The sequence below is a fragment of the Aptenodytes patagonicus genome, chromosome W, assembly GCF_965638725.1.
Source record: "Aptenodytes patagonicus chromosome W, bAptPat1.pri.cur, whole genome shotgun sequence".
Taxonomy (NCBI): Eukaryota; Metazoa; Chordata; class Aves; order Sphenisciformes; family Spheniscidae; genus Aptenodytes; species Aptenodytes patagonicus.
In genome coordinates, this window is record NC_134981.1 from 16,642,540 (window position 1) to 16,655,345 (window position 12,806).

At 39.6% G+C, this 12,806-nt stretch overlaps 1 protein-coding gene across 1 annotated transcript in view; it reads left to right on the top strand.

Moving 5' to 3' along the window:
• Positions 1-12,806, top strand: part of LOC143171961 (excitatory amino acid transporter 1-like) — a 99,647-nt gene that overhangs the window by 20,416 nt on the left and 66,425 nt on the right. The window contains exon 3 of the mRNA XM_076361147.1: positions 1,246-1,383. Coding sequence (XP_076217262.1) covers positions 1,246-1,383 — 138 coding nt within the window. The remainder of the gene's footprint in view (positions 1-1,245; positions 1,384-12,806) is intronic.

A 12,806-nucleotide genomic window follows, 5' to 3' on the forward strand; every position in this document is an offset into this window, starting at 1 on the left:
TTTCATGAAAAGTTTTCGGAAACCTAAATCTGCCTATCTGCCAAAAAGGGCAGTCCTACTCTTCTCCAAGGCACATTTCTACCTATTCCCTTGTGAAGGTACCAAAACTTGTGCAGTCATGCAAACAAATTACCTCAGGGAATTGACCTGGCTGAAAAATAACTCAGTAAAATAAATTATTTTTGCAGTAGGATCAATTCTCTGATCCAACTTTCTATACAGCCACAATTAGCACAAATGCCAGTACTAGGCAGTGGGCAAGAACATTGAGTCAAGAGTGGAAAAGAGGGATAGTTGAGTTTCACCATCTGTATGATTAAGGAGTGTTCCAGATACAGCCATGTGTTGCCTGGCTGGATATAGAAGACCTACATCAGATAGGCACCAAACCATTTAACACTCAGTAAATTGTAAATAGTTGTGTCAATTAACCAAATAATTAACCAAATAAGCAAATAAAGCAGTTGGTGCCAAGTACAGGACAAAATCTGAGAAGTTCTAGCTGAGAAGTTTGGGTTGCCACACATAGCCCATCTATGGTTTCCATTTGTAAATTTATCTCAAGCACCATTTATCTGTTCCCAGCAAGATAAATGGATTCAGGCACTCCCTTACCCCACTCCCTCAGGCATTGAAACCCACCACTTAATCATCCAGTAAGACCTTCCAACCCGGATTAGCTGCTTCTTTGCAAGTACCTGTGTTTCTGAAGGTAGGCATGTGTAAAGCTACTTACCTCCTGATGCTGTTTTGCTGTGTGAAGACCTAACCACAAGGGGATTCTCAAGTAAATCTCTCCTGGTTATCTCATCCAAACTGAAGCACATCTACAGGATCAGGCCCCACAGAGAAAACAGGCATGGACAAGACTTCTGAAGGTTGGTGGCTAGTATGTATATGCATTGCATATATGATTACACTCAAAATCCCAGAAGTCAAAGCACTCAGCTGAAGTAGCAAGGACTGTTTCCTTTTCATTAATGCTCAAGATGTACCTTTTACATTAATCCAGATTTTAAAAAATAGCAACAGAAATAACCTTCTGAATCTGTTACAGTAAAAAGTAATTTACCGGCTTCAGTAGGACTACACATATAGGTAGTTGATATTTGAGTGCAATCTGGGGCATAGTAAAAACTGCATGTTACAATCAGCTACATCAAGTAAGTACTATACAGATATTCATGTTCAGATGTTGCTACTACTTTAGAAGAGTAAGTCATGATATCTTTTCCCTCTCTTCAGGTATAATCCTTGGATTTTCTCTCCGATCATATAAGATGAGCTATCGGGAAGTCAAGTACTTTTCATTTCCAGGAGAACTACTCATGAGAATGCTGCAAATGCTGGTCCTGCCACTAATTGTATCCAGTTTAGTCACAGGTAAAAAAAGAAACAATTTCTTTGTTCTGAAGTTTTCTTTTAAATAATTTGATAAAGATGCACACACCAAATCATAAAAAAATGAACATTTCATGTGCTAGAACAGAAGTGTTATAACCTGCAGAAAGAGATACCACTGCCATTGCTGTTTTAGAGACAATATAACAAAATTGAATTAATATACACAGAAACTAAAAGATGCTTTTCCCAATTTCTGTATTCAAACAATAACCTTCTTTTTGATTTTTTTTTTCTTTTAAATTCTTTGGAGCACTTTATCTTTTTAATGCCCCTTTTTTCATAACAATCATTTACATTATTATATAAAGGTTTTTGGCAAAGAGAAATATCTATCTATGAGATTTGTCTTATTATCATACAAGTGCCTTACAATGGTAAGTGGATTATTCTTAGAGTTTCCCTTATTTTCAAGGTGAATAACAACATTTTAAACTTCCTTAGTCAAGCAGGGAACAATCACAGAAAACTCAATGCAATTCACAAATAACAGATTTAATTCTTTTTAAAAAATCCTTAAATACAACAGGACTCTTTTCATGGGATTACAAGAACTTTCCCAGTTTATTGCTAAAAACTCTGGAAAAACTGTTTTCTGCACTGAGCAATACCTCATTTAGCGCACAAATGGTTTTTAAAAAAAAGATGCTCTTACATATTTGCTACAGAACTCATACTTAAGTAAATATACAGGTATTCAATATCTAAATAACAAACTATAACCTTTACAGGTATACTACTGTGCAATTTTATAGACACTACTGTTTTGGGGGGGGGGTTTGCACATTATAGGATAATTCATTGGATAAAAGTCTTATGCTTCTCAAGTCAGTCTTAAGACCACTCTTGGCATCCATGACCCAAATCTCCTATTTCCTATATTTTGTTTGGCAAAGCTGTAACCATAAGATTCCTCCAGGGTCTTGCATGTTGGTAATATTGCTTCTTCCAACTGTAAATGATCTGAATAAATATTTTTGCTGTTCGCAGGCATGACAGTGTCTCCCAGATACGGTGTTCTGGGTTTCCATTTGTATTTATGTAAGTGTGCTCAATATAACTGGTTATGACAATATCAGAACATATGGTCTCTGAGGTGTTAGAAATAGGCTAGGCATGATTACATTCCTTCGCAAATTTTTTGAATATCAAAGAAATTAGAACAATAAAAATGAATTAATAATTATAGAAGCTATGAGCTGTTATGTAAGTGACAGATAAATTGAGAAAGTGAAGAGTTTTGCTATACAGGTAAACAGTTCTGATGGTTATTCACAGACTCTTGGAAAAAAAACTATAAAAGGTGAAGTCATCCCAGTCACATTTCTCTATAGCTTGTTTTGGTACTTTCATGAAAGAAACAATGCAGAATCACATTCAGAGGTTTTTACTCTCATTTGCCTTATGACTTATGATTATTGCACGTGGCTCAAGCAGGTATGCAGTTTTCTCCATGAGATTCTATCTTCTGATGTGTATGTTACCAGGCATGTAACATATGCTTGGGAGAAAATAGAGGTTATTTGCATACCTTTCATCTTTTACTGTTTATAGGAAAATATGATTATATGAATATCTGTTTTCTTAATCTTTTTGTGGTTTAGACACAAATCCAGCTGCATACTCTATGCTGGTCTTTATTCTCTACAGTCTTTCAAATGGGAGAACTCCTAAGTCAGCAATCCCAATCAGTATCTCTTACGAAGTCAAAGGCAAAATTAAGGCACACTATATGGGAGGCAGCATAAATAACCAAAGAAACAGATGAAATTCCCATTTGGATTATTTTATGACCAAATCTAGCTGACAATTTTGCTCCATTTCTGTTTTGATTTTGCTGCAGTTATAGGAGTTCAAAATATTTTATACCTTATTTCATTATAACTTGAAGCATTTGACATAAACTATTTGCTTGACATAATTATTTTAAAATATGCATTGTCCCTAAAAAGTATATAAAATAAATATATATGCATATGCTAACAATTCAATCCATCATGAAATAGACAAAGACTGCAGGATTTGCACCAGCATTAAGAACACTATGCATTAACATTTTTTGAGCTGTTACATCAAGATCATAATGAAATTGAAATTCCAGTCCTTAAAAATGGCCCACAAGTTTTATCTGCATATTTCAGTTAGGAAGACACTTATTCACTGAATATAGGCATCAGAATGAGGCACCTTTTCTTAACTAAACAATATATTTCCTGAAATCAAATTCACAAAAAAGATTCATGACCAGTCTTTATAAAAAGCATAGTTGGAACATAACATTTGTGACAAATATTAAAGCTAGAGAAATTTTCTAAGGGTTATTTGCAAATATTTTGCACAACTCTGCTTATAGCTCAGTTTAACAGACATGCTGCATCTCCTTTCCCAAAATTTCCCCAAAAAGTTCGGAAGCTTGGAATTTAGTTGTATAGGGACCACTCCTTTTAAATGCATGTAAACTAGGATTAAATTCTGTGCATTTCTTTCAAATATCTTTGTCTGGTAAAGTATAGCAGAGCATAAAAAGCCCAGTCAAGATCTGAGACCCATTTTTGCTACACATTGCACAAACAGTAAGAAAACATCCTGCCCTGAAAAATTTACTAACATAAATCAAGCTGCAGAAGGAGAAAGGGAATGTAGAAACAGTGAAACAGAGAGGTCTGCTGGCTTGCCAAAGATTATACAGCAGATCAGCAATAATCGAATCAAGCAAAGATTCCAGTCATGAATACCAGTACAACGCACTGTGCATTAGATGATAATGCTTGTCCAAACTGTTAATGGGAGTAACACTGATATGGTACAAATGAATCTTAATCACAGACCAGGATTTTGTGTGCAAGATCCTGTACAAACACAAAAAGACTGTGAATTTTGTTACACAAAAGAAGGCTGTATAGTAAAACAATTTAGAAGGCTGAGTATGGAAGGATTAACACAAAGAAGAAAAACATCTTAGTATGCAGTTTGTAGTATGTCTTTGTTTATGTTCACTCCCTTTTCTAATTCCAATCATGACATTGTTGTCCCACAAGCAGGGTCTGGTACCCGGTGTGCAATAAGCCAATCTTACACACAGAGCCGAGATATTTATTTAGCTCATGTTTGTGCAAAGATGGGTGCTAGGTCATAATGCCACAAAGCTAGCACACCACACAAAAGAACTACAGCCTATTTACATTGTTACATGATTAGCAAAAGCCCGACTAAGTTCATGCTCATTGGTTAGTTATGTTCAAATTAGCCTCGCTTGCCATGTAAATTAGCACGCATGCTCCTTGCAGGTGTGGGGGGGCAAGTCTTTCCAGTCTTGAATTGAGTCGGTGGTCGCGATCTCCCCCTGCCGCCTTTACCTTTCCCCTAGTTACTGCAGTTTCTTGCCGACTTCTTGTTTCTTTGGCAATCATCTAGCCTCCGACGCCTTCTAGGGCAGGATGTTCCCCTTTTATCAGTCTTCTAGTTCTTCTTCAAGGGCATAGTCGTTGTAAGGCATGCATTGTTTATACAAGGTAATCAGGCTAGTACAATGAAGACTACAGTCTAGGTATTAACCCAAACATATGGCTACATTTCCCTCATTTGAGACTATAGAAGAGGAACTTCACTGTAGTTTCTCTTATATTAGTCTCACCCTCTCATAACTTTGTCTCCCTATTATAGAACAACATTTCCAAAAACACTGTGTTATTACGTAGATACATACAAAAGCTAATAAGGCAATTACTATAATGCCTAATAACATTTTATCCATACACTCAGATCAGGGAACCAGGAAGTCAACCATTTAAATGTTTCTTCAAATCCGTAAGATGTGTCATCCCTTTGTATCTCATGGAGTATTCTAGTCTGTTTCCAGATCTCTCCTAAATCTGTAGAAATCCTACCATTCTGGTCTACATATACACAACAACTTGTATTTAAAACTGTGCACACTCCTCCTTGGGAGGTTAGCATCATATCTAGAGCCATTCTATCCTGTAAAGTGATTTTAGACACTTCTTCTTGTAGGGCTTTAATAGCATTGTAAGTCTTGTTCCCAATTTTCTCAATTACGGCAGAAATATTTACTATAGCTCTTTCTAATTCACTAACTCCTAACCAGGGGAGAAACCATCTAGCGAAGGAGTGAAATCCTGTGGGTCTGTCAATCAATGGATTCTTTGCGTTTCTTTTATTTCTCTGAAGGTAGGTTCTCATCCATACTTGAGATTCTAATTTTTCGATTATTGTGATAAATTGAGGGGTATTCCTATTAAAGTAATACCTTTCTTAGAATGCTCGGGGAAATGAGTACAGATCCAACAATTAGACTTGTTCGCCATTTGTGCTGGTTTTGCATCAAAGTAAAATGCCAATTCTGTTCCCACGGATTTCCTGGTTCCCCATAAGACACTTTAGCATTTCTTAATTTCATCCATAGGCAACAGAGGAGTATCACCCCCCTTAGCTCCTTCATTTCTTTTCCTAAAGAGATCTGTATACCTACACAAATTCACTAGCAAAGATATGAAGACCATTATCAAAATGCAATACAAAGATATTAAGCCTTGTATACAGTCTAGCTCAATATATGACTTTCCAGAGTCCCAGCTACAGTTCATTGGGATCGAGAGAGCTTCAGCTTCAGTGGTCCCGTTTCTTCAGAGATCCACTCCTCCTGCGGAGCTCTCTTCACGTGGGTATAGTGTATCCACGAATCTATACCCTTCACTTTCACAGCAGTATAAGTGATAAGTAGCACCAGGTAAGGTCCTTTCTACCTTTCTTTCAAAGGCTCATCCTTCCAGGTGCAGATGTAAACTTCATCTCCAGGTTGAAATTCACGCACCGGCGAAGGAGCTGGCTGGTTAAGGTACCTGTGCAAGGAAGACAAAGTCTGCGACAAGGATAATAAATAAATGACCAGCGTTCCCTCTCCTTTCATGTGCATTTGGTTCTCTTTTCCTGTCATCGGATTTACAGGATATGGTTTTCCATACAGTATTTCAAAAGGACTCACTTTTTATCTTACTCTAGGAGTAACCCGAATTCTCATTAATGCTATAGGTAGGACATCTACCCACTTCATTTGCATTTCCTGACATAGCTTCGAGATCTGTCTCTTTAGGGTCTGATTCATCCTTTCTGCCTTCCTGCTTGACTGTGGCCTCCAAGGGGTGTGTAAATCCCATTGTATTTGTAAAAACTTAGAGACCCCTTGAACTATTTCCGCAACAAAGTGAGGTCTGTTGTCTGATGACATCCCTTCAGGGATGCCGAATCTCGGAATCACCTCTTTGAGCAGAATTCTAACCACTTCCCTGGATTCGTTGGTATGGCACGGGAAGGCTTTCAGGCCACCCAGAAAAAGTATCAACTAACACTAAGAGATGCTTAAACTGGTTACATGTTGGTAACTCAGAGAAATCTACTTGCCAGTATTCCCCCAGGGTTTGACCCTGTCTCACTTCCCCGAGAGGAGGTTCCCAGTGAACTTTTCTCGGTGGAATCAATGCTCCAATCCATGATTCCTTTTCAGCAACCCTTTTAGCCGTTTCGTCTGCCTTTCGATTTCCTTTGATAACCTCGGTTTGTCCTTTCTGGTGGGCTTTGCAGTGTACAATTGCAACTTCTTTTGGTCCCAAAACAGCTTGCAGCAGTTTTAAAATCTCTGGTCCATACTTGATAGGGGTTCCCTGAGAGGATAGCAGTCCACGCTCTTTCCAAATGGCTCCATGTGCATGGACCACTCCAAACGTGTATTTGGAATCTGTGTATATGTTTACCCTTTTATCTTTGGATAGCTCTAAAGCTCGAGTCATAGCTATGATTTCTGCTTTCTGAGCAGAGGTATTGGGTGGCAATGCTTGTGCTTTGACTTCCTCTTGTAGAGTTATCACAGCATATCCAGCTTTTTGTTCTCCATTCACCATGAAGCTACTTCCATCTGTGAAAAGTTCAACTTCTGGATCGCTTAATGGTACATCTCTCAAATCGGGTCTGCTGGAATATACCTTTTCGATAACATGTAGGCAGTCGTGTTCTAGCTCTCCCTTCTCGTCTATTGGCATTAAAGTGGCAGGATTTAAGGTTGAAGACATTTTTAAAGTGACATCGTCTTGTTCGATCAGCACCGCCTGATATTGGGCTAGCCTGCTGGGAGAGATCCAGTGGTGCCCCTTTTGTTCAAGTACAGCCATCACTGCATGTGGTACAAAAACTATGATAGGCTGCCCCAAGGTTAATTTCCGGGCTGCTTTGACTAGCAGCACCACTGCAGCTACAGCTCTCAAACATGCAGGCCATCCTTTGCTTACTTCATCTAACTGTTTGGAGAAGTAAGCTACCCGTCTTCTCCAGTCTCCCAGAGTCTGGGTCAGAACTCCTAACGCTACATGTTGCCTTTCATGCACATATAGCGTAAATGGTTTTGTCAGGTCCAGCAACCCCAAAGCGGGGGGCCCTCATTAATTCAGCTTTGATGGTATTGAATCCTTTCCGGCATTCTGGGGTCCATTCCAAAGTTTCCCCAGGTCCTTTGATAGCAGCATATAATGGTTTGGCAATTAAAGTGAAGTTTGGTATCCAAAGTCTGCACCACCCTGCCATTCCCAGGAATCCTCACAGTTCGTTCTTAGACCGTGGAGGAGCTATTCGACAAATCGCTTCCTTTCGTTCCACGCCCAGTTCCCTTTTTCCCTGAGATATTTCAAGTCCCAGGTAAACTACGGTTGTCTGCACAACTTGGGCCTTTTTCTGGGATACTCGGTACCCAGCCAGTCCTAAGAAATTCAACAAATCTATGGTCGCAATTTTGCATTCCTGCTCAGTCTTTGCCCCCAATAGTATATCATCTACATATTGTAACGGGGTAGTGGAAGGATTCTTACCTTGCCATTCTTCCAATTCTTTGGCAAGTACGTTACCAAACAAGGTTGGGCTGTTCTTGAATCCTTGCGGTAGTACAGTCCAGCAGAGCTGTGTCTTCCTTCCGGTGGTGGGACTCTCCCATTCAAAGGCAAAAAATCTTCTGGCCCTCCTCTTCCAGGGGAATGCAGAAGGCGGCATCCTTTAAATCTAGCACTGTAAAATACACATTGTCTTCGGGTATTGCAGACAACAAGGTATAGGGATTTGGTACAACTGGATGTACATCAACTGTGATTTTATTAATTTCTCTTAAGTCTTGTACCAATCGATACTCTTGGGTTCGAGGTTTCTTAACTGGTAAGATGGGAGTATTGTACTCTGACTGGCACTCCCGCAACAGTCCATACTGCATAAAAGTATTAATCAAGGGTTCTTCGCCCACTCTAACCTCTAATTTCATAGGGTATTGTCTTTTTCTTACCGGTTGAGCTCCCGATTTTAATTCGACCTTTACCGGAACAGCGTTCTTGGCTCGTCCAGGTTTCTTGGAAGCCCATACCAGGGGTATTATAGCATTCAAAATTTCCTCTGAGGTTCTGGTCCCTTCTTGTTTCTTTTCAGTCAATAGACACAGTTGAGCTCTCCACGCTGTCTCCTCAGGCACATGTAACTGAATGGACTTATCAGAGAATGTTAATTGCGCTTTCACTTTACACAATAGATCACGTCCCAGCAATGGGAGGGGGCATTCTGGCATATATAGAAATTCATGAGTCAATGTAGTGTTTCCAGTTGTGCATTCCATAGGTTTTAAAAATGGCCTAAGAGCTCGCTTTCCCGTGACCCCAACAATTGGCATATACATTTTACTTAAAGGCCTTAAAGTTACTTAAATATACTTTAAGTATATTTAGTAATATTAATAATAATATATTTATTATTATATTATTATATAATATTTTTATATTATTATTATAAAATAAAAATATTAAGTATATTTAAGTAACTTAAGTTACTTAAAATAACTTTACAACTAGTTACTACCGAATGGGTTGCCCCGCTATCTACTAAGAAATCTATAACCTCGTTCCCCAGCTTTATGGGAACCAGGGGATCAGCTGGGGAAATCTTGATATTCTCCCCCGGTCCCTTCATTCAGTATCAAATGTCCCTAACATGATCCGATTAGCATCTGATTCTTGCCCCCCTTCTCCTGAGGATTCAGCAAATGATTTTCTTCTCTGTGGGCATTCAGATTTCCAGTGTCCTTCCTTTCTACAATAAGCACACTGATTAGGACCCAAAGGAGTACGGTTCGAGGAATTAACTCCCCGCCCCACTCCGCTCCGCATTTTCCCCTATCTCTATTATTATAAACCTTGTGTGCTATTTCTGTCAACTGTGATACAGACATTCCTCCAGCTCCATCTACCCGTTGCAGCTTCTTTCTAATGTCAGGGGCTGATTGTCTGCACATCCTCAGCCTCCCCACTGTCCTCAATGCATTTCTTTTCACGTTCTTTGCAACAACCCTTTTTCTTTCCTTTCCCATTAACACTTTCTGCTAATACATACATCCCATCAGCATCTTCCATCAACAATCTACATTTTTTTTTTTTTTTTACGAGTTTCATGATAGGCCTCAAAATGAAAAACAAATCGACATACGCAACCTCATCCCATTTATCCATCCTTCTACAAAACAGCATTAACTGCAAAATGGTGTTATAATTCAACGATCCATTCTCTGTCCATTTTTCTCCATCATCCAGTTCATGCATCGGTCACCATTGGGTACAATAAGCTTTTAATTTATCTTTCTTTAGGGAATTCCCTCCAAACCTCCTCCAATTTTTCCAGGATGCATCCTAAGGGAGTACACAGGGGTACTTCGGTAGAGGCAGCCGCACCCATATTACCAGATTCCAACCCCCTGTCGGAATAGGAATCCTTTTTAAGCTCTCACTGCGGGCCTTTCTTGGCGCGTCTTATGCAGAGCAATTCCAAGCCATTTCAAAAGCGACTACTTACCTCCATAGTCCCTTGCCTCCTTTTAAATATCTCATATTGGCGTTGCACTGTTGAGTTGCCTGTCGTCCGTCCGCAGAGACGAACCGGTGGATTCCCCGAGCAAAAAGGTCGGTGCGCACTGGAGTCCTTCCCAGTCCCGTCTCTCATCCGGAGCAGCAGGACAATCCGGGCAAGGCTTAAAATAGCGGTCCCACCTGGGTCGCCAGAAACTGTTGTCCCACAAGCGGGGTCCGGTACCCGGTGTGCAATAAGCCAATCTTACACACAGAGCTGAGATATTTCTTTATCTCATGTTTGCGCAAAGATGGGTGCTAGGTCGTAATGCCACAAAGCTAGCACACCACACAAAAGAACTACAGCCTATTTATATTGTTACGTGATTAGCAAAAGCCCGCCCAAGTTCATGCTCATTGGTTAGTTATGTTCAAATTAGCCTCGCTTGCCATGTAAATTAGCATGCATGCTCCTTGCAGGTGTGGGGGGGCAAGTCTTTCCAGTCTTGAATTGGGTCGGTGGTCGCGATCTCCCCCTGCCGCCTTTACCTTTCCCCTAGTTTCCGCAGTTTCTTGCCAACTTCTTGTTTCTTTGGCAATCATCTAGCCTCCGACGCCTTCTAGGGCAGGATGTTCCCCTTTTATCAGTCTTCTAGTTCTTCTTCAAGGGCATAGTCGTTGTAAGGCATGCATTGTTTATACAAGGCAATCAGGCTAGTACAATGAAGACTACAGTCTAGGATAGGTATTAACCCAAACATATGGCTACAACATGACTGTCTTTCATGGATTCTGGAAGATACAGAAACTTCCCTGCCTCTGATGCAGCCTTTCAATAACAGACTACAACATCAACAACTGCAGAAGACACAAGTGACTTTCCTTTGGGCAGACTCATAGACACGAGGTTTTGTCCCTAGACTTTTTCATCATGTTCATAGTATTTACCACTACACAAACTATAGAAAGAGTTGACAATGTGCAGAGAGCTCGAATTTCCATGTGGGGATGCCTCTTAACTAACCTCAGATGTACATATGATGCTCCTGATTTCAGCTATCAATGGACTGCAATGAATGGTGACAATGTTAAAAACAAGTAGTAAGGAACATGGTCTATCCCCTCACTGAGATAAAAACAAAGGCACACAAAGTGACTCAAGCAATAAAACAAAACACAAGTAGAGGTCACAATTAACAGCCAAGTTGCAGATGCAGTTGCTTGAAATTACCTATAATGAAAGAAGGATAATATTCAAAGAAGCAACTGAACTTGAAATAGTCTCTAAGCCACTCCCTTACTTAGGTCAGGAAAAAAACAGCACCTGGATATGAACAGATTCAACTGGTGAAAAGCCAAATTTTGCCCAAAGCAACTTATGGATGTAAAATCGGGAAAATTAATGCTGTGACATGTTCTATAACCTTAGGCAAATCACGTTAATTTCCTTTTATGACAAGGTCACCCATCTAGTTGATCAAGGGAAGCCAGTAGATCTGGTGTTTTTGGATTTTAGCAAAGCTATTGACACTGGGGAAGTTGTCACGGCACCAAGCCTGTCAGAGTAATCCTGATTTTCCTTACTGAATATATTACTTTCTCAACTAGTTTTGGGGGTTTTTTTTGCTAACAGCATATTATAAATGTATGTGGAATAAATAGCTTCCCTAAGCCTTATACATAAATCCTGAGTTTAGACTCCTGCTTACAAAGATACTGTTATAAAAGTTAAGCTCTTGGTCACAATGCTTTCAAAAAAATGTTGTTAATTTTATCTAATTAATTAACTTGCACCTGCATTGTATGTAAATTAAGCATTCTGAAAACCTGGGTATAAAAAGCTGGATTTTCCCTCTCATATCAGTACCCCTTGGAAAGATCTCTTTTTGATGTGAAGATAAAAGTTTTGTTACTGTATTTGTCACTGATAGTTATTGATATGAAATGATATAGGCATAACAGCTGTTCAGAGGCAGAAGGTGCAGAGTAACAACTGTCTTCTCTGTCTGCCTCTTACACTGTCTCGGAAACAATTCTGCCACAGGTACTTTCCCAATTTCAGTTATTGTTTTGCCCTCTGATGCGTTGTCCTCCTGGGGTAAATGTCAAGTATTACCTTACAACATGTTCTTTTATTTTATGAGAGCTTCTGAAAGGCAGAAAGTACCTGGCATTATGCTGGAAAGACACAAGCTTTTCTTCAAGAATGTTGGAGTGTGTGTGTGTTTAGTGGTTATCCTACTAATGCAGCTAGGATATACACAAGTAGTATGTTTTTGTTTAAGAAAGTGATGAACATAAAGCATTTAAAGAATTTGATAGGAGCCAGCTATGAATGAGGTACAGCAAGCTGGGGAGAACAGCTAGAAATAACTCTAAAAGATAAGATTGCATGAGAGAGACTTTTTGTCTAAACGATCCCTTTACAAAAGAAGGTGGCGCAAGGAGTCTGTGCAAGGATATGCGTAGGTGAACCATCCTTCTTTTGGGACTGCAGGGGAGGGATACTCCCTAGTAGAAAAAACTGGG